This window comes from Syngnathus floridae, chromosome 14 (assembly GCF_059516105.1).
Source record: "Syngnathus floridae isolate MCC-2025c chromosome 14, RoL_Sflo_1.0, whole genome shotgun sequence".
Classification (NCBI taxonomy): Eukaryota; Metazoa; Chordata; class Actinopteri; order Syngnathiformes; family Syngnathidae; genus Syngnathus; species Syngnathus floridae.
Window position 1 is genome coordinate 11,307,721 of NC_142426.1, and position 21,154 is coordinate 11,328,874.

Here is a 21,154-nt window from a genome sequence, read left to right on the forward strand (position 1 = left end):
AAACGTCATGTCTTTTTCCTATTGGCTGAGCCTACGGTCAGCTGCTACCCTAAGGTTGCACGTGCATTTTGACGCTCGCTGAAATCAAGATGGCAACCTCCTTGTTTCGGGGTTACCGGGTAGGCTCATATCTATCGCACGTCCTTTATTATTTCTTTTTACGTTCAGCGAATATTAAGTATGACAAACAAACACAAGCTTTAGTTTGTCTTTGTCGGTCCCCTTCGCGGCGGACTGCATCGCGACTGTAATTAACGTGACAGACGATGTCTGAATTGAAGTAGGCTGTCTGTGCCAATTGGCCAGGTTCTTATTTTATACTGCACAAGGAAATAAAATAACACTAAACAGTTGAAGTTTAATGTGTACCCAATCAATAGGTTGTGGCTCCAAGCAACCAGACAGTCATTCCATACCAGTAGTTCAAATTTGTCTTCTCTGGAGGACATTTTTAAACCTAAATAGCGCCCACCCACTGCTTACTATATGAACTAATTTTGTGTTCTGTAAAAGATGATGATAGACAGTCATGTTTGTTGTTGAACTCTCGGGTTGACCTCTTGAGTTAATTCAATTGAACGTTTGGAGTAAAGACGGTTCTCTTCATTGTAGCTGGTCGGTAAACATCGCTTTGCCTTCTGCTCCCGTCCGCTGGGTTCCATAAGTTGGAGAGATGCTGACCGGTTACACAAGAGTCAAACAGCAACGCTGCAGGTAAACTACAAGCGTCGATTCAAATTTCCAATGACTAACTCTAGTTTATAAATCAATGTAGTTCATCAAGAGCGAAAATGTCACCAAGGCTCTTATGTAGATACAGTGGTACCTTAAATTATACTGTAGTTTGTTTTTGAGCTTACATATGTATGAATGGAATGTTGAAGCATGACTTTACCATATACCTCTGCTTCATCAGGTGCGACATGCCTCGGGTCGCAAAGGTTTCCTGGGAGAATTCATAGATAACCTTCAGCAAGAGTTTGGGAAGAATCAGGAGATGAAGGAGAACATTAAAAAGTTCAGAGAGGAGGCCAAGAGGCTTGAGGAGTCTGATGCCCTCCAACAAGCGAGGAGAAAATATGTAAGAATGAAATACATATTCTTCACTGGATTTTTTTGAAATCTTATTGTCCTTGTGATTGTTTTCAATCATGTTTGTTTCTGCCTTTTTTTCTTCAGAACTCCATAGAGGCAGAGACGGTGAAGACATATGACATATTTAAAAAAACACTGGGCTCTTTATCGGAAACAGTGAAAGATGTAAGTAACAGAGCAAAGCCTGATTTTGATATTATTCTTATAGAGGTGTTAAACTGTGTTGAGCACAGAGTCTTGAAAAAGAGGTGAGTCGCACAGACATTGGGAAGAAAATCAAGGAAGGTGTGGAGGAAGCCGCCCGAAGCGCCATGCACTCTGCTGAAACCGTTTCCAAGGGAGGAGAACGATTGGGCAAGACCAGCGCCTTCCAGGCCATCTCACAGGTGAGGAGCGGGGGGTGGGTGGGGTGTAATGAATTTTGCAACCTTCCATCCATCTTGCTGGGTTATTGTTAGTACTCAGCTAACTGTGACAAGGGGAAAAGTAGGTCAATCATTTTCTGCTGCAATTAGGGCACGGACACAATTGACTGTCTCTTGCACCCAAATAGCACTTCATTCCAGAAGGTTGAGTGATACTTTCCTGTCGTCCATCCAGAGTGTCGAGTCCATGAAGAAGGAGATTGACGTTGGTGACGTTGGACCTTACAGAGCTCCCCCTCAGCTGAGGAAGAGGAGTGATTTTTCTTCAAAGGGAGCTGATAGTGACGCAAGATTATTTGAGGCCAATGAGTAAGTCATTATTGCTGCTACAGCTGTCAAACCTGAAATAATGATAGTTTTTTAAAATTTTGGGACACGGTCAATAAAATCTGTTGTTTTTCTAATGCAGGGAGGCTTTGGGAGTTGTTCTTCACAAGGACTCCAAATGGTACCAGCAGTGGAAGGACTTTAAAGACAATAACATGGTTTTCAACAGTACGTAGGTTATTTCTAGATGTTTTTCATCCATTTTCTGAACAGATTATCCTCACTAGGGTCTTCAGTAGACCCACTACTACACTCATCCCCAACCACTGGGCCATTTGTCTGAAGAGACACTGAACAAAAAATATTTTATTTGTCATCAGATTCTGAAACAAGTTTCTATTGTGCAGATGCAGACAATTCCATTTTTAAGCAGTAGATGGCAGTAGATACATTTGATTCATGGATGATCTGCCAAGTTCAAGTTTGATCATGTGTTCTTAGCCACGTTATTTCACTTTTTTGTTTTCTGCAGGATTTTTTGAGATGAAGATGAAATACGACGAAAGTGATAATGTCCTTGTTCGAGCATCCAGGGCTGTGACTGACCGAGTCACCACCGTCCTCGGTACTGACTTTCTCATTTTAACCGATTTGTCTTCATGGTGCAAAGATTTAGTTAAAGCTATGAGAAGAAAAAGTGTTGTGTTATTTCATAACATAATGCGAGTATTGTCGATATTGTTTGTTTTACCAGGTGGCCTTTTCTCTAAGACCGAGATGTCTGAGGTGCTGACTGAGATTGTGAAGGCAGACCCCAAATTTGACAAAGACTCTTTTCTCAAACAGTGTGAAAAAGACATCATCCCAAACATACTGGAGGTGACATAACTCGTCTGAAGTCAATTTGTCCGTCCGTGTCTTAAGTTTATTTATGAAATGCAGAAACGAGATCAAAACTTCACAGCGTTGGTGTTCTTTCCGTAGGCTATGATTCGTGGCGAGCTGGATGTTTTGAAAGACTGGTGCTATGAGGCGGTAAGTTCTACAGAAGCTTTTAATGCAATGTGACTCGGGTGATTTGAATAAATCTGTTGGTCATCTCAGCAAGGTAGATGCTCCACACAGGGTGCAAAGTATATTTTGGTTTCTTTCCCCAGACATACAGTCAGCTTGCCCATCCCATCCAACAAGCTCGAGCTTTGGGATTGCTGTTCCAGTCTAAAATCCTTGATATCGATAATATTGATGTAAGTCCCCACACGTCGAACTTTATACATGCATGCAGCTGCACTTTGCTTCTTTATGATGTCTCTGTCTTACTCTTGGTTCTAGTTGGCCATGGGAAAGATGATGGACCAGGGCCCGGTGCTTATCATCACCTTCCAGGCCCAAGTTGTCATGGTGCTAAGAAGCCCCAAAGGAGACATCGTGGAAGGAGATCCGGTCAGTCCATTTATAAGTACTGAACCATTGTAATGAGTCTAATGCAAGTTCATTGACAGTTGAAAGCTGAGCAGGTCAAAGAGCCGGCCGGGTGCCAGTTTTGTCAGTAGGTGGCGACAAAATCACATTTGTGACGAGCGTTTGTGCTCTCCTCCCCTTGACAGGAGAAGGTATTGAGGACAATGTATGTTTGGGCGCTGTGCCGCGACCAGGAGGAGCTGAACCCCAACGCAGCCTGGAGACTCCTCGATATCTCCGCCTCCAGCACTGAGCAGGTTCTCTAGGAGAAAAAGAAAGGGTGATATCAGTGAAAAGAAACAAACTGGAAGGAAGGGCAGAAGGAGTGAGGTGAAGGCTGGATTACCTGCATGGACTTTCTTAAAGAGGGACAAATCCAGGTGAAATTTTGTCCATCTCCTTTGACATCATTTCTCCTTTGCCATCACAATTAAGAAGCTTAATGTGCAGGTTCATGAAAACAGACGCACAACTTAGAAGAAGACTCCATGGAAACTTATTAAACAGCCTCTTAAACTAGCTACAGTTTAAGAAAGGATGGCAACAACTTGCATGGTCTCATCTCATGGCACAGTCCATCTACACCAGCCAGGTGGCCACAAATAAGGTATTTTTTTGAATCCCATGAGCAATACCTGTGGCAGTGCCTGAGAGCTCAGGTAACAACCAATCACGACTCGGCTGTTTTCTGGGTTTTGTCATGTGACGTTGGCAAGCTGAGCCCTCAGGCACTGTGATGTCATTTTCAGTTGCAAGCTACAAAGCAAAAACATGAATCATCCTGACCGCATTTTTTTATGTTCAGCTATTCATATTTGTTTTGTTTTGGCGCCACAAAAAATGGGTCACTTTGGCAAATCTAGTTTGCAAGGTGAGTTCTGATTTTGGCTGCACACATGAAACTCCTCATCCCCTCAATTGTTTTTTTTTTCTACCTTTTTTTTCCTATCTCTGACCACAACTGACTTGACAGCTCAATGCCAAGCAGCTACATTCAACTGTGATTTTTCATCTCAGAAAAAAAATTCTCATGAATATTATCTTGTTCAGGTTTGTCAAACCATGTTACATCGCTTCTCTGTATAATACAGTGGCAACAAGTCACCATGAATTCAAATCAGTACTAGGGGTCTTAGATTATACCTTTATAAATCGGTAAGTAAGTCCAAAGTATATTGTATGGTTTTAATAGGATGTGACAAAAGAGCTTGCAAAGGAAACAATTTGCATGCTTGTGTAGCTCTCATTCTATATTACATAATAGTTTGATGTAAATATGTGGGACCATATTCAAATATGATGATGGCATCGTCACTGACTAAGAATTATGTTGCACTTTCATGATTGGTGTTGATGCCATGTGTAAGTTGAATGACTGAGTTTAGTATTTGTTTTTAGTACTGAGTTTGTTAATTCAGCACATTTCACTGTGGACCAGATTATTTTGACCATTTCTGTATTTCTCGATCTGAAAATACGATGATGATAATCAAGTTCACAATAACAAGAATGCCAAAGTTGGCCTAAGTGAAGAGTTATCTTTTATAATTGATGTTGATTTAATCGGCAGTCTATCGGTGTTGTTTATTTACTGACTTATTTTTTTGCATCTAGCAGAGAACATTAAATTGCACGTCATGTGTCGATTTCTGGATTCTTCCATTAACCGAACCTTCACGAGGGTCACGGGCATGCAATCGGCGGGATACACCCTGACCTGGTCACCAGCCAATCAAAGTTCTACAGCCTTTATTTTTCCTCATTTCAGCACTGCCACGTTTTGATAGATGTCTATATAACCAGTCATTGACACATGCGCCGGTGAATTCACACATATATACGAGACCTCATTCCATAGCTGTCTCTTGTGATGAATGTCCGTGTACGTCCTTACAAAGTCTTATCGCTCGAACAAAGAAAGCTTTTCGAATCATGTAACGAGAGGGCTACAAGTACAATGAGAAAAATGTGCGCTTGAGGCTCAATTCTACAACCTTGAGATGGAAGTGCAACGAGTATTGTGACAGCCGAGTAAAAGCCGCGGGCAGTGCGTTCTTTACTTATTACAGCCTGTTCTTTGTGGTGCAGGACCATTTATACAGTATATAAAACCCAGCTTGTGCTACATACCACTTAAAGCAACTCTATAAAATAACGATATCACATGACGTAAGCAGATGTTGGAATCCCCTAAAGCCATCGTACTTGTCGTCTTTGCTCATTTTTACTTGCTGCTTTGCCTGAAAGAATTTGATCAAAACAAAGATACAGTAATGACGATTAAAACAGTATATTAATGGCTCTGGTTTTATGTGTTTCAGTTTGACCTCCTGACATAGTCCAATGAGAAGAACACAATTCAGACTTTCATAAGCACACCGTCGGGAGGTGTTGAAATATTTATACTCGCTGTGATTTGATCTGAATGTCCTTTATAATCACATGACAATTAATTAAACCTCGAGGGAGGCACCGGGTGGGCCGACATGTTGATGAGCACCCACGTACAATCTGTTGTATAGTTTTAATGTGCCAATTATTTCCATTTCACAGCGGAGGTCACATGTCTGGCTGTTCAATGTGTTTATGTTCCACATATCAACTATGTCATCTCTTGCAGCCAAGCTGGGTCAGAATCATATTATGCAACCTTGCCATAATGTACAGTATTGATAAACATTCATTGGAGTGTTTTTTGTAGGTCAGACAGCATAGTCTGGAAAAATATGTCACGAAACATTGGCTTTTGTTAAAAAATATGGACATTTCAACAGGGGTGTGTAGACTTTATAAACATTATACTAGTGCAGTAGGGCAGTTGTTAGTTCTCAGTTGTTTCTTCAAAATGCGTTTCTGTTTATTGTGTCCACAATTTTTTTGGGATTATTTCACTGTGCTGAACACTGATAAAGCCAAACTGGTCATATGAGTGATTTAGTCTTCATAACCCCTGAAGTTATCTTACATAAGGCAAAAGCTTCACTATATCACTGCATTTTACTCTTTGAGAGGAAAAAATAAGTAGCAAGCAATCCAAAGAGGGGAAACTCCTGAGGAGGAGGGGAATGGAAGAGACTGATGGAGGAGGTGGGGCGGATCCCTGAAAGTCAACGCACTTAAAGCCCCTGACACAGCCGAGGAGGTTCCTTGAGGAACATGAAAGGGAACGGTGAACCTGAGTTTCTTCATTGTGATTCTACTTCAGTTAATCCCCTCAATGGTGACACAAGTAAGTTTTTCTATCTTAATATTTTATTGTATATAATATGTATTGTCTATGACACATTATGTGAGATGTATGGTTTATCTTTATTTTTCTAGCAACAAAATATTCTTTATATCAGTTCAGGGAAAGTATGTAGTATATAATGTATATTATGTATATATATGTGTGTATATATATATATATATATACACATACATTATATTATGTATATTATGTATTATATTATGTTTATATATATATATATATATATATATAAACATATATATATACACATATACATTATATTATGTATATTATGTATACATATATATATACGATTATATTCTTACCAAGTAGCTATTGTGTTAAAGAATGCATTTTCTCATTCAAATTGTCAAGATATAACTTGTGATTTTATTCCTATTTATGATGAGTAAGTTTATCTTAAAATAAGAACTACCATTATACCATAGTATCGCTAAGTAAATAAAACGAGTCCTCAAAATAATGAAGCCAGGGTTTTTGCTCTCAGATTCTATTTGTGGAAAATGGATCTTTATTATGTCTACAATTATTAAAAAAAATATCAGCTTAAAGCCCGCTATAGCTTTTGATGACATGACAGTCCACATGGGCCTCTTGCGTAAACTTTTCACTACTTCTACATACTGACTCATGTGGCTGTCGTATTCATTTAGCTTTCTGTTGCTCTCACACATGCAGTGCACCTGCTCGAACTGATTTGATAATCAATCCTGAAGCAGGCCATTTATGTTCCCAAGACGTCTTCAATTTGTTTCACCAGGGCTGTTAGTCTCCCCATGTGGAGAGCTATCAATACGTCTTTGCCGGAATCACTGGGGTGTTGGCGATGGAGAGTGTGTGAGGCAGACAAGCCTCCTGGAATAGAATCTGCTGACTGTCAAGCATGCCCTGCATCCCAGGAAACGTCTTTTCACTCCATGGCCCATTAAAGAGGTTACGGGGAGTGTTTCTCCACTGCAACTCTCTGAGGGTCTCTGCGCATTTTTCTCCTCCGTCATCGCTGTGATTTATTTATCTTGAGCAGTTCAAGACAGGGACAGACTGTTTGAGTACATGTTCCAATGCAGTGTAGCGGAAGTGTGGAAGTTTGAGATTGAGCATCACTTGATTGACTTGACTCATTCATTATTCCTCAGAGTAATATATTTAGTCATATGTATAAATTAAGGATTAAAAAAAAAATCTCATGTGCTGGCCCAGACACAAAACCATCTCTTATTAAAATTTGCTATTAATCAGTTGTGAGACAAATTTTGAAGATTACTGTTTTTTATTAAATACAAAATACACATTTTGAGTAAGGGGAAAAAAACCTAATGCATGTTTGATATTTTGCTTTTTCTCAGATATTCGATGGAGGGACTACAAATGAAGACAGGCTGCCTGAGTTTAACATCGCAAAACACTTCGAAATAGCTGAAAACAGTGAGATTCATTATTATTGTCGATCGTGTATGAAAAAGGAAAGTTTTGCAAATTCTCTGAGCATGCCAGGACTTGCCGATAAGCACAGCGGAAGGCTCATGAGCTTGTGCTCCTAATTATTCCTCGTGGAACAGTTTGGAAACAGGCTGAGTTCAGTGGGCCGCTTTATTGGGTGACTTGGGAGACTTCTTAGCACTATTTCTGAATGCAAATCAAAGCGTAGTAGATACACCGAGCCACTTACCGTCCAAAATGAGCTTCACCAACTACTGGGTGGTGGACTACGACCTGTCCTCCCCGGCCCCGCCCAGCTTTGCCAGGGGTCCCGTGGTGCCGCAGCCGGCGGCGGGACACCCTGAGCAGGCCGCGGCCTTGTGTTTCGTGGGCCTCCTGGTGCTCCTGCTGCTCTTCTTGCTGATTCGCTGCGTGCGGATCCTGCTGGACCCCTACAGCAGCATGCCGGCGTCATCGTGGACGGACCACAAGGAGGGTCTGGACAGAGGACAGTTTGATTATGCGCTGGTGTGAAGACTAGTTTGTGCAGATTAGACGAGACCTGGGCCGATTACCAGTTTGACAGTTTACAGCAGTTTTAAAAAGTAAATCGGAAAAAAAGCCATGTTTTAACAAGTGAATTTTAAATTTTATTTTTGTTACATTATGTCTTTTATTCTGGGAAAAGAACACCTTTATTTTCTTCCAAAAAAGGACCACAGTAAAATATAGTTTAATTTTATGTGCAATACATTTAAATTTAATCATTATTCAGGTCAAGTTATTTTCCCAAGCACAGCTGAGCATGTTACAGTGATTTACAGTCATATGAAATATACTTTTTAGGGGTAAATGTTGAAAGATGATTTATATTAACATGAAAATGAAGTTTGTATTTGAAGTTTGTGCCGGAACTCAATGTATAATAAATAACCTGTAGCTGTGGTTTCAACGTGAACTTATCAGGTGGGTGCTCAGGTAGAATTCTTTTGACCAAAGACTGCACCATTAATGGGACGGAAGCTTTTCCATCCGTTGTTTCCCGAAGTGTTGATAATCGGTGACGGTTGTTTATGGTTTCGCTAGTCCCTTTAGGAGGCTTATGATGTCCAAAGTGAATGGAGAATCCTTTGAGATTCAATAATTCAGATTTTACAATGTATTGAATGGTATTAGATTGGGCAGATGTACGTAATGCAATGGCCATGTCAGATAGTGACAGCTTTAAATACATTTATTATGTCCTCCGATCCCTTTTGCCTTCTGTCCTCAGCCAAATATGTTCAACAGTGCCTGTGGAGAAAGATGTGTGACCAAATGTTGTCACTGTTATTTTGTACTACTTGTTTTGTAAAAACCCTCTGTGCCCTTTAGTTCTATGCAATGTCACCCTGACAAATGTTTTTAGGGATTTTTAGCAATGGAACATGTTTCCTTGATGATGAATAAAAAGTTTCGTTAAAAAAAAAAAGTGCTGCTGTTTTTGTTTTCTTTTATCCTGTTGACAAGCTTTACTCTGAAAAATTTAATTTAAATTTGCCGCGCAGACGAATTTGACTGCACCGAGCGGCCTCCTTCGAGACTGGGGAAGAAGCCGGAAGTGACGTATCAAGTTGTTCGCGTTTAGCTTCAGTGAATGGAAGCAAAAGTATGTCGAAGCGTGGAGGCAAAAGGTGTATCGCTATGGGATGCAGTAACACCAACGAAGCCGGCGTATCGCCATTTTTGTTTCCAAAAGACGAGGCTTTGAGGAAACAATGGACCTAACAGGTATAAAGGACGCGGAAAGACAGGGCGACAACGCCAGTCACAGACCAAGAGCGGACTCCATTTGGGAAGCCTTGAGGAAAAGGGTAAGTTTAATTTTAATTTAAGTCAGGCCATTGTACCAAGAATAATACTAGTAAATAAATAAATGTTTTGCAGACATCACTCATCAGGAAATAATTGATAAATGAATATTATGAATTTTTTAGACATCCTTCTCAGTTCCCAGAGTTGGGAATTTAGACTGGATATGGTCCTTGGAGACAGGATTTTAATAGACAGAAATTTCCAGAAATTGCTTCAAATTTTCTAATCCCCCCCCCCCTTTATAATAATGATAATTATAATAATAATACATCATTTGTAATGCACTTTTATCAGTGAAATCTTTCAAAGGCGCAGTGTTAAAGATATAATTTGAGAGCTTTGTCTTTGTTGAATTTGTTGCGATTTTGGTTTGTTTTAATTTATAATGGATAGCGGTAGCGGTTTGACATGCCTGCACAACCCACCTGCCTGCCTCCATCCCAATAGTCTACACACCCCTGGTGAAATGCCGTTTTTGTCATGAATAAACCAAAAATAAATAATTTCCATTCAAAACCTTTTTCACCAATAATGTGACCTATAATCTGTACTACTCGATTGAAAAAAAACCCATCTTGGAGAAAGTAAAAATAATGTGATTGCATAAGTGTTCACACCCTCTTATAACTGAGGGTATGGCTGGGTTAAAAATTAACATTCACATTCAAATCCACGTTAAATGGCCATCAGCAGACACCTGCATCTCCGTCCGTCCATCCATCCATCCATCCATCCATCCATCCATCCATCCATCCATCCATCCATCCATCCATCCATCCATCCATCCATCCATCCATCCATCCATCCATCCATCCATCCATCCATCCAAGGCATACAACTGTGCATATTCATACATATGTATATATAAATGTATTATTATTTTAATTTCATGTACATATGCAAAAGATACAAATAAGACAGTAGCTGTCACAAGAAAAAAAATACATTAGGTACACAAGCAAGAGTCGCCTTTTAATACATTTGGTCAGTGTAGCTCTTTGCGGCAGCAACACTTAGGTGTAATGTTTGAAATTGTGTACTCTGAAACAAAATAAAATATGTCACAATGTAGCTGCCATCAGATGAGGAATGGACCAACACAGCTGTCCTCAAAATGCACATAAAGACTAACCACAAGGGACATTTTCATTGTCCTTGAATTGTTTTGGGACTTTTAACATTGCATATCAAAGTGCATCTATGTGGAATGTGATTGAGACAGGCAGTAGTTACTTAAAAGTAATGTGAAAGTGAATTTACCAAACAAACAAGACAGTCACAGCCATTATCCTGCAAGAAAATCCTCTGCACATGCTTTTCTCAATAGGGAAATAAAGCCTGGATATATTTTCATCTGAGATTAAAAATCTTAGTTTACCTGAAGATTTATCAACTGTAATGCAAAGAAAACGGTTGAAAAAAGTCAAAATGAGTCCAAATACTAAATTGAGATTCCAGAGTGCAGTGAACCTCCTTTTATCAGGGGTTTTACTCTAAGTACTGATTCAAGTCCTTCAGAGTTGGCAAGACTTCTTAAACTCTGTATTTACGTAGGCTACTGATGCTTAATATCTACTGAGAGAATAAGTAAAAGTAGATGAAATTAGATGAGAAAAGAAATATAGGTCACATTAATGATGGAAAATGTTTTTACATAATTTGTCGTGATTTCATTTTTTATATCACAAGAATGGGATTTGAACAGGGGTGTGTAGACTTTATCAACTGTAGCTGAACAAGAATGGGTGCAGTCTGAGCACACACAAAAATGTTTTACCTACAAACATGTCTGTCTCGCCATAAATAATTATTGTCATTGCAGCATGTTCGTGCTTTGCCACCATATTACTACATAAAACACAAAGCAATACACAAAGCATGTCAGATTTACCATGACAATATCAAATAAGTAAGCACATATTGTACCATAGATAACAGTGTAACACAATGTACAAACAAAACAGCTCCAGAACTGACTTAAAAACGTAATAGTAAAACACACGACAAAACACAGTTAAAGCAACAAGTAGGAAATTAAAAAACAAGCCAGTCTTGCAATCACAAAATTATTACAATCGATAGAACTACAACTAATGCAAAAATACTGCTGATGAATTTTATGTGATATATCCGCAGGCCATTAGATATGCTTTTATTTTAATTTATTTATGAATTAATATAAAATGATCAGCTTCATTTACAATGCAGTCAAATTAATGTAAAAAATGCAGACACAAGAAAATATTGACGTCGCATCAAAATATCTTTCTGTGTATTTGAATTCACAATTATTTATTTTCTCTACAAGCCTGTTTTATCCAGGAGTCCAGTTTACGTAATGCTGTGGTGCCTTGAAATACGCAATCTGACGCAATTTAAGAACGATACGAATCGTTCTGACATTTCTGACTCACTTCACAACCAGCAGCAAATTGGCAGACAGTGAATAATTATTACATATAATGTATTTAAATAACTATATATTTAAATAACTATATATTTAATATAACTCTCTCTCTCTCTCTATATATATATATATATTTTTTATATATATATATATAGTGTATGCACATATTTACCGAGTCGCTTTTAATTTTGAAAGTCATATACTGTCACCCGATGGCCAAGTCGGGTACACCATAAGAGGCCACAATGAATAATCGTGATGCACAAACCGTTGGACGAGGAATGAATTAAACTCGCATTTGAAGAAATCACATGGATGTTTGGTATCAAAATTGCCTCTTAAAGTAGTCTTTTACATAAAAGCATAAAGTGCAATGCAACAACCATTGAAATACAAACCCAGACACCAAATGGACAATAAATGTGTCTAATTATTAGACAGGCATGATAAATACAGTATGATGAAGACATTGACTGTAATCGGTTTCACTGTAGTGTTTAGAAAACATAGATCTCTTTCTGCTCATGGAGAATCAAAATTATTAGTCCAAAAATTCAATTCTAAATACTCACGCATCCTTACCAGTGGAAAGCCATTTTGAGCATAGTTATATACATTTTCATTGCATCCACACAATGCTCTTTGACAACAGAGACTGTTTAAAATTAAAATTTCTACTACACTGAGGTCATCTTTGGGAGCAAGTGCAGTCTCTTGATTTTTTTTGTTTGTTTTTGGGCAAGTTTTAAAAATATTAACATATATACTGTATAAACATGGCAGCATCTTTGCGCGCTCTAAAAATTTAATATCAGTATCACTTTGCAGTCCAAAATCAATTCTGAGTTTTGCATAGGTCAACTTCCTTGGAGAATAAAAACGCCACGACAAACTCCAGATTTCAAATTTGCCTATTGCCAGCGTTTTTCTATCCTCTGATTGGTAAAAAAGTGTTCAGCCATCAAAAATAATTGTGTAGCAATCTGGCACAAAATACATTTAATGACCGTATTTTCCGCACTATAAGGCGCGCCTAAAAACTTCAAATTTTCTCAAAAATCGACAGTGCGCTTTATAATCCGGTGCGTTTTATATATTGACCAATATGGATTGGTGGATGAGGACTAATTTATTATAGTAAGCTTTACGTGTTTATTTTGTGTGTTGTGTGATATTAACGTTTGAGCAATGTTGATATATTGTTATTGTTTTCACTATTTCGAGTGTTACTATATTGTGATTCATTTATTCTATGCGCCTTATAATCCACTGCGCCTTATATATGGACAAAGTTTTAAAATGGGCCATTCATTGAAGGTGTGCCTTATAATCCGGTGCGCCTTATAGTGCGGAAAATACAGTAGTAGCTTTGTTAAGTATGGTGTTATTAAGAAGTCAGTTTGACCAGACTCCTACTCCTATAAAACAATTGATCACAATAAAGAGGCGTGTCATTGGCCGAACCACAAACAGAATTCATACCTTGAGTTTTAAGGATGTTGCCCTTTTTTCTAGTTCAGAAGAAGCGAAGCTGGCCTCTCACTTTCAAAAGCTTTCTTATAGAAGTCCATCGGGCAAGTAGTGATCCACTCAGAGGCGATCCAGTCGAAAGGCATCCTCCGTGGCCGGGTCAGTGAGCAACATGTCCGGGTCATTGAGCATGTGCAGGCCATCAAGTGTCAGTGGGTCGATTTTTAGGTCATCCAGTGGGAAATGGTCGTCGACGTCGAAGCTGACGTCGCTTGACAGGGAGTCACCCGGGTCATTAGGCAGGCTGGGAGGAGACTCGCCACTCACTGAACAGGAGCCAAACACACTGAATGAGGAAGGTGAACGGGCTCTTTAGTCTCTTTTTGCACAGAGATGCCACAAATAGACCAACCGGCATTCCTGACCCAAGTCAGTTTTACATGAAGTCAAAAAAATGGAGTGCTATTTTTCCAAATTTTGGCAAGAAGCTAAAACTGACTCTAAAATTGGGCCTACTGTATTTCTTAGTATGCAATATGACCAAGGAGCACCTGTGAGAATGATGTTGGGGATGTTGCCGTGACTACTGTAGCCAAGCTGCTGAGAGTCCGTGAGGTTACAGTGGCCACCAGACAAGCCCATCAAGGCCTGGGAGTGGTTGAGTGCGGAGGCCTGGTTGTTGAAACTCCCACAGCTGTTGGGTGTTTCCATCATGTTGAACTGCTCCAGCTGGCAAGCACAATGAAGAAGAAGCAATACAAAAGTGCAGAGGTTCTCTATAAATTCTTGAAAAATATTTTCAAGAACTCCCTATTATAATTGAGGTAGCATACCTGTTGAGAGAGAGCACTGGCCTGAATGGACAGAAGCTGCTGGTCATAAAAGTCTGCAAAGACACTGCCCAGGATGGAGTTATGCTGCTGCTGAAAAGAAAAAAAAAATCATAATGCAAATATAATAACCGTAATGCAATACTAACAAAAACAACTACAATAAGATTCCATCACAGAACAGCAAAGGCTGATTTGAAAGAAAAAAAAAAAAACTTTTTACTTTGCCTCTAAATATGTTCCTTTGTAAATTACCAGCTGTAGATTTAACGGTTCACACAAAGCGAGAATGGCCGTAAAATATTTAAAATGCATGTTCCTGAAATCTCTTCTACAAATAGAGAAGCAGATTATGATCAACAACCCTGAGCCGTGTTTACCTTGGGTGTGCTCCGTTTATCTAAATGCAACACCCAGCAAAGCTTGGCTCAATTTGTTAAAATCCATCCGTGAGAATGATTAACACAGCCCAAAAAAAAAAAAAAAAAACACTTCCATGGGGATTACCATTTCCTGTTGCAGTGCCGAAAATCCCCCCGAGCTTGTGTAAAATCATTTTCATTTTCTCGGGGGGTATTAGGGAGGGGATACAGAGGAGCGGCACAAAGCAACAGGAAGAGAAGCTTCGTCACGCACCATTGTATCAAAAAAGGACAGATCTGGGCAAAAAACAAACTCATTTAGCTTCCAAAATTAGTAAATCACATTGAAAACAAAAACAGATTTCTACATTTAGTTTAGGTTTCAAACTAAATGAATTAAATTCTGCCAGTTTAAGAAGCACTTCTTTCGCTAATATGCTGCATGGGCATATTTCTTTTGTCCAGATCTGCTGCAATCATCAACAAGGCAGCTGGGGGGCAGACACAGACTCCGACAAGACAACCACGACGCCAGGGATGGACGCTTGTCTCACAAAGAGCCCGCCTACACCTCGTTGATTCCCACGCCCTTACTTGAGGCGAAGTTCCAGGTGAGAAGCTATGGTTGGAGATGGGGGAGGTTGGAGATTGATTGGCAGAGGATCCCACCCTACTGCGGTATTGTTGAAGTGGGCAGGCCTGATACAAGAGGATATGATTTGAGTCATTCAAAAACTTCCCAGTCATCTATCGGTGAGGCCTGGATGGATTTTGGAGTTTTGCTAATCTTTTTCAGTGGTGCCTTCTTCGTCTAGCTAGCGCAAAGAAAAAAAACAACAACCACCAGGACCACAGAAATACTCAATGTTGAATTGCAAGTTACATTTCCAGCAGAGTTCCATTGGATGTTATCTGGAGAGTACCGTATTTATTCTAATTATCGCCCATATTCTAATAATCGCCCAGTGTGTGTTAGCCATTTCAGAGCCCCTTGGCGATCGGACAAAAAGTGTTCTCTGTTAATCGCCCACCCCACCATTGGACATAAACCATCTCTAATTATCGCCCTGGGCGATAAATAGAATAAATACAGTCATCAAAATGTTAGATTATACTCACAGGCTGGTTCTGGTGTGTTTGGGATGGCGGAGGCTGATTGAAGAAGGCATACTGGGATAACTGCTGCTCAAGGTTCATGGCATTGATTGCAACCTGTAAACAGCCAAATCAAATTTACTTCAAAGCTTAGTCACAAAACAAACTACCGTATTGGCCCGAATATAAGACGACTCCTACATTTTCAGTCTTATTTCAATGCAAAAAACACCGTCTTATATTCGGGCCAGTACGGTATTTGATGGAATTATCAAGAAACCAAGATTTACCTGAGAGAGTGGGAGCGGTACCGATGTTGGCGAGTGCTGCAAGTTCTGCTGCTGGTGAAGGTCTCTCGTGTTAAGAATAAGAGGATCCATGTTGTCCTGCCCAGACTGCGTCTCCATGGTTACTACGGGCTGAGAGGCGTTCAATCCTACCCAGCGTTTAAAAACAATGGCATGAAAATGTAGTTTTCAACAGCACTCACAGAATCAGACCCTCAAAAAGGTTTCTGTAGGTGTTCAATTATGAGCAGTGCTGGCTATTTTGCTACCTTGTATTTTATCCAGCATGTGCGCGCCGTTGCTGGAAGAACTCAATGAGACGGCCGACGCATCGTCTGAGTCCAGCGGGGTGGATAGCGGAGGAGGGAACTTCATGTTTGATAGGTCAGGCAGAGAACCGCCAGTGCTGTGAGCAACTGGTTTGAGATGCTGCTCCGGTGATGGAATGATGCTGCCGGAAAAAAAAAATGCAGATGCGCCATCAATTTAGAAATTGAAGGAATAACAATACGTTGATGCCTTGAAATTAGGGCTGAACCATTTAAAAAAAAATTATTACAATCAACACTGTAAAACTCACTGGATTCCAGGGACTTCATAAGATTTGGATCTAGAAACATCCTGAAAGGAGACAAGAGCATAAGCTTGACTAAATTCAGACTAATATAAACTACAAAATCTGTATGTGTCCACCTTTTTGCAGTCCCAGTTCTCTTTGGGCATTTCTTCTTCAACCTCCTGTTTGACAATTTGAAATCCTGGCAGTAAAGTAAAAAGGCACATACTAAGTCACACCGGTCGTCCAAAATGTTTGATAGTTGGAAGGATTCTCGGAAAATGTTCAATATTCTGTAGAGCGGGTGCCACCAATGTGGTTAGTTAGTCTGCCAGCCGTGTATTGTGACAGAGAGAACAATTACATTCTTTTCCACTAGATTGGCACTAAAATGACTCAAGTGTCAACTGAAAGCAACAAAATGGAAAAAATGACTAGCATTTATTATCGTCGTTCTTTTTTATCATTATTGTGTGTACCTTGCTTGGGCTGGAGCTCTTGGAACCCACCCATGAAGGAGGCTTGCTGACCGGGAGCTAATGTGCTCTGGTGAAGCGCCGAATCAGAGTTTGTCCTGCAACGCAAATCGACAAAACCAAATCAGAGACTGGATTAGTGTTCAATCCCAATTTGGTTAATATTTTAACATTTATTTAGGTATATTTCATAATTTCACTTTCACATACAATTTTTGGTATTTTCCTACGTTAAAGTGCAGTGTTAATGTTCAAACGGTGCATTTTTTTTTATAGTGTCTGTAATAAAAACGCTGAGGCGATATAAGGGATTTACTACGACGACTACAAAGGGTGCACAGGAGGATATAATCACGCAGAGAGCCATTTACCTCCTCCAGCTGATATCAGGTGGCGGCGACAAATATACCGAGCCGTACGGACAGCTGTCAATGTGATGCTGAAGCTTAAGAAAATACCATTGCATCAACTTTTTCAGACAGCAAATGAACTATCGTGAACCCACTATCATTGTGGGGGAGTTACGTTACAGGCCCATCTGGAAAATTTGTAATCTAAAAATAATGGAAGGAAAAAAAACACTTTAAAATAGTTTTCATCCTCACGTTCACACTAAACAGATTTAAACGTTACATTATAGGACACAAAAGGATATCTGGCGTCCATGTTTGTCGACAGTAAGAGGGTTCCGATGGGGTGATGTGATTCGGTTGCGGTAGACTCTGTCCACCAGCCCGTGGTGTCGCGATGAGCTGTTTGCATCCATCCCAGAATTCTGGTGACAGCAAATTTAGGGAAATATTCTTAAACCAAGTTGGTATTGTGAAGGTCTTCATTCACTTCGAGGCACAAATAATTTAAGGTGATTTAAAATGGACTTAAACCACAACATATTCTTTGGAGTCATATGTTCTGTGCACAACAAAATGTTCTGATTTATGTTTCATTTGCTGAATATGAATTTGACAGGCAAAACCTAATGAGCGGCCATTTTGCCACTTACTGTCGACTAAAAATGACATCACTCTTGTTCTTCAGGTCACAACCAATCACGGCTCATTGTTTTCTCAAGCTGAGCCATGATTGGTTTGTGACCTCAGACCTGGCAACCGTGATGTCATTTTCAGTCGACAGCAAGTGGCAAATTGGGCGCCTTGTGAGATGGATAAAAACTTTTTAATTTTGCAGTTTGAATCATAAACGCAATATGAATCAGATTGCTGTGTTCATACTAGTGGGATCACAAAAAGCATAAATAAAAGGAGCTGACCTGGAAAGAAAAATCAGCAGTGCTGCTTCCAATCTGGTTTACGTTCGGCAACGATCCACCATAGTACTGCCCATGGTTAGGTCCCAACTGCAAATACTGAGTCGTCTGCAACTTCAACTGGAAGCAGATAAAAAAAAATAGATATATATACCCACTTAACAATGAATACAGAAATTAAATTCATTACAACCACGAGTGACGACAGATGTGCTGAAACATGTAATACTAATTCTGAAGCTCAGTCCCAAAAGCCCTCAAAGGATACAGTATTTATTTCAAAATGGAATCCAATTCCTTTTCCCATCGGGGCGACCAAAACAGGTCAATTAAATTTTCTCATTCAAGCTCACTTTGGGAAGGGCAGAAAATCTAATAATAATGACTTTCCCTGCTCACGGTCCATTTAACTCCAGTTCCAATCTGAACATTTATGTCTCGGAATATGTTCACCCGCTGATCTGTTGATTACATATTAGAAGGTCTCTGGATTAGAGAGAGGCCAGTCCAAATCCTTTCAACCACAACACAACAACTGAGAGAAAGAAAATATAAATTATTTAAATGTTTAATATGATGTATTTGCCTTTGACAAGGGGACAAAATGAATCATAGGTCATATCAAAACAATATGAAATACTTTTGCAAAACCGTCCATTTTCTCTGCCACCACAGGTTCTAGCGTAAATAAGTATAAATAGAGCCCATAATGTGTAAACTCAACGACAGTCACGCCAACATTCAAGGGATTTATCTTGTAGGCCCATTTGCTTTGTGTGGTTTAAAATCCACATAATCTGCCAAGCTTCATCTTTGCTGTGTGGCTGTCAATCATGCACTGCATAACCACAGGATGGATCTGACAAGTTCACTCAAGTAGAGTAACATACGTTGCCATGCTCGACATTATAGATTCAAATAAGGCATCCAAATAAATTGCAATAAATTACGTTGAATTGTTCTAAAAAAATAAGTGCATACCTCAATATGGGAACTGTACGGTGCCAACTCTATAAATATTAAATAAAGCAGAGTTTTTCTTCATTTACCCCATAAATTGCTATTTGAAAATTTAATTCTACATTAGAACGTTAATTTGAAAGTGAGTAATTGTTAGGCCGTACTGTTCAGTGTTAATTTTATTCATTGGTGGTTTTGGGGCAGATGAAACGGATTAATGTCATCTCGGTTCATTTCAACATGTGAAATTGAGTCGATCAATCCGAGTCACGAGCCTGGACAAGGAACGAATTCACCTCGTAAGTCAAGTGTCGCACGCCCCTTTGCTCCCACTTGCGTGTTGCAAAAACCGAATCAACTTTAACTTCACCGTACTGTCATCTCTTTCCATCCACTTGATAATTGGAGATTTCAAAAATGGGGAAAACGCAAAATATCTCCTCCATGTGTTAGCTTTGAACGCTTGTTGTTGTTTACCTGCGTACTCCGCAAGTACGTTTCAGTGCTCGAGCAGAAGTGAGGAGGCGGGGAAAAGGCGTCCTTACCCTGGCAGCCCGATTAATGCTGAGGTCTTTCATCACTTCTTCGAACGCCGCCGTGTCTTGTGCCTGCTTCTGGTTATGCAAAGCAATCTTCTCGCTGAATTTCCGCGGATTGTTTTGAGTCGCCATGTTTTGATGCTCTTCTGCTCCGCTTTCTGTCAACGCTCAGTATCAATGGCAAGTCACACTGAGTCAGGGAAATCCACTTCCGGTTAGTGGACCATACCAAAATAAAATGTCCGTTTTACGGCATGTTTTAATTTAATTATTTGAACACAGAGTTCGGGTAAAAATGGTCCCATTCTGATAAATACCCCGAATGTATTCTTTTCACCCAGATATGTAATGATTTTTTTCAATTCTTTTTTGCTCTGGTTTATGTGAGTCGTGATCTACAGCAGCTCTTTGCAAGTGTTGTCGTATTTGTGAGTTCAACAGGCGGCTGAAAGTGCATCAATGCAAATCTCTTACATCACAGGACCTCTAAAAAATTTCCATTTTAAATTGAAAAACTTGGACCTTGGGGAACTCGAGTCAGCACATTCTTCCTTTTGCATTGAGTTATAATTTGTAAATAAATAATTCTCATTTTTTATGCCTTAGGAAGTCTTCCCTCTCTACATGCCTGTACTTGTCTTGTAAGTACACTAAGAGTTGCACTTTTGCATTGAAACAACTGCTCACATGACAACTTCTGAATTCAAACTCGAATTGTTTAAACAAAATTAACATAAAATCAATGACACGCAGGGGCATCAGTGTGTTTGCAATATTAGTACGATCTGATCATGTTTATATTATTTTCACAATAATGGTCCTTAGAGTAAAACCACAACTATGATATGGCCCGTGATGAAAATGAGTTTGAACGCTCTGCAAATACCTCAGTGACTCTTGTTCATACTAAAGTCAAATGACAAGCCATCAAAGAGAGTAAGATTTGATTTAAAGTAACCATGGCAACACTGAAAAGCTGTGATTCAAGGGCAAACCGTAGCAAAGAAAATCGTTGATGAGATTACTCTGGGAAGTTTACACTTGTATAATGGACATAAAGAAACACGCTGCTGATCCTGCTGGTCTGACAGTTTTCAAAAATGTTTTTGCCCCACTACTTGATGAGTATTTGTG

At 39.5% G+C, this 21,154-nt stretch overlaps 3 protein-coding genes across 10 annotated transcripts; 2 read left to right on the top strand and 1 right to left on the bottom strand.

Moving 5' to 3' along the window:
* Window positions 1–7: 7 nt before the first annotated feature.
* LOC148387747 (mitochondrial import inner membrane translocase subunit TIM44-like) lies at window positions 8–4,894 on the top strand. 3 transcript variants are annotated; one of them, XR_015862741.1, is made up of 14 exons: window positions 8–119; window positions 613–714; window positions 917–1,081; window positions 1,180–1,260; window positions 1,329–1,481; window positions 1,696–1,829; window positions 1,930–2,015; window positions 2,320–2,412; window positions 2,542–2,666; window positions 2,772–2,822; window positions 2,945–3,034; window positions 3,120–3,230; window positions 3,395–3,855; window positions 4,863–4,894. XR_015862741.1 is itself a non-coding variant. In XM_088397037.1 (13 exons), exons 1-13 carry the CDS (start codon window positions 90–92, stop codon window positions 3,512–3,514), a joined length of 1,341 nt encoding a protein of 446 aa, XP_088253163.1. In that variant the 5' UTR covers window positions 8–89; the 3' UTR covers window positions 3,515–4,894. The 3 variants fall into 3 exon arrangements, 1 of the variants encoding a protein (XP_088253163.1); XR_015862740.1 differs by having other exon boundaries at window positions 3,395–3,628; window positions 3,699–4,894; XM_088397037.1 differs by having other exon boundaries at window positions 3,395–4,894.
* LOC148387748 (cortexin-1-like) lies at window positions 3,732–9,340 on the top strand. The gene is made up of 3 exons (XM_088397045.1): window positions 3,732–3,855; window positions 6,258–6,477; window positions 7,845–9,340. The coding sequence occupies exon 3, from the start codon at window positions 8,176–8,178 to the stop codon at window positions 8,449–8,451; it is 276 nt and encodes a 91-aa protein (XP_088253171.1). The 5' UTR covers window positions 3,732–3,855; window positions 6,258–6,477; window positions 7,845–8,175; the 3' UTR covers window positions 8,452–9,340.
* LOC148387749 (CREB-regulated transcription coactivator 1-like) lies at window positions 7,933–20,246 on the bottom strand. Of its 6 annotated transcripts, XR_015862739.1 has the most exons (15): window positions 20,027–20,232; window positions 18,525–18,641; window positions 17,908–18,029; window positions 17,626–17,685; window positions 17,258–17,352; window positions 16,916–16,980; window positions 16,803–16,843; window positions 16,492–16,673; window positions 16,226–16,371; window positions 15,960–16,052; window positions 15,435–15,539; window positions 14,482–14,571; window positions 14,200–14,377; window positions 13,661–13,974; window positions 7,933–8,415 (listed from the first exon to the last, which is right to left on the bottom strand). XR_015862739.1 is itself a non-coding variant. In XM_088397033.1 (14 exons), the coding sequence occupies exons 1-14, from the start codon at window positions 20,150–20,152 to the stop codon at window positions 13,769–13,771; spliced, it is 1,623 nt and encodes a 540-aa protein (XP_088253159.1). In that variant the 5' UTR covers window positions 20,153–20,232; the 3' UTR covers window positions 10,637–13,768. The 6 variants fall into 6 exon arrangements, 5 of the variants coding, with proteins under 5 accessions (XP_088253159.1, XP_088253158.1, XP_088253161.1 ...); XM_088397033.1 differs by lacking the exon at window positions 7,933–8,415 and having other exon boundaries at window positions 10,637–13,974; window positions 14,482–14,568; XM_088397032.1 differs by lacking the exon at window positions 7,933–8,415 and having other exon boundaries at window positions 10,637–13,974; window positions 20,027–20,231.
* Between the last annotated feature and the right edge of the window lie 908 nt (window positions 20,247–21,154).

Coding starts and splice junctions, on each gene's coding strand:
- LOC148387747 (XM_088397037.1), top strand. CDS start 90: ATGGCAACCTCCTTGTTTCGGGGTTACCGG. Junction 1,082..1,179: donor AACAAGCGAGGAGAAAATAT/GTAAGAATGAAA, acceptor TTTTTTCTTCAG/AACTCCATAGAGGCAGAGAC. Junction 2,016..2,319: donor CAATAACATGGTTTTCAACA/GTACGTAGGTTA, acceptor TGTTTTCTGCAG/GATTTTTTGAGATGAAGATG.
- LOC148387748 (XM_088397045.1), top strand. CDS start 8,176: ATGAGCTTCACCAACTACTGGGTGGTGGACTACGACCTGTCCTCCCCG.
- LOC148387749 (XM_088397032.1), bottom strand. CDS start 20,152: ATGGCGACTCAAAACAATCCGCGGAAATTCAGCGAGAAGATTGCTTTG. Junction 17,353..17,625: donor CCTGATATCAGCTGGAGGAG/GTAAATGGCTCT, acceptor TTTGCGTTGCAG/GACAAACTCTGATTCGGCGC. Junction 14,572..15,434: donor CACCTGGAACTTCGCCTCAA/GTAAGGGCGTGG, acceptor TTTTCTTTTCAG/CAGCAGCATAACTCCATCCT.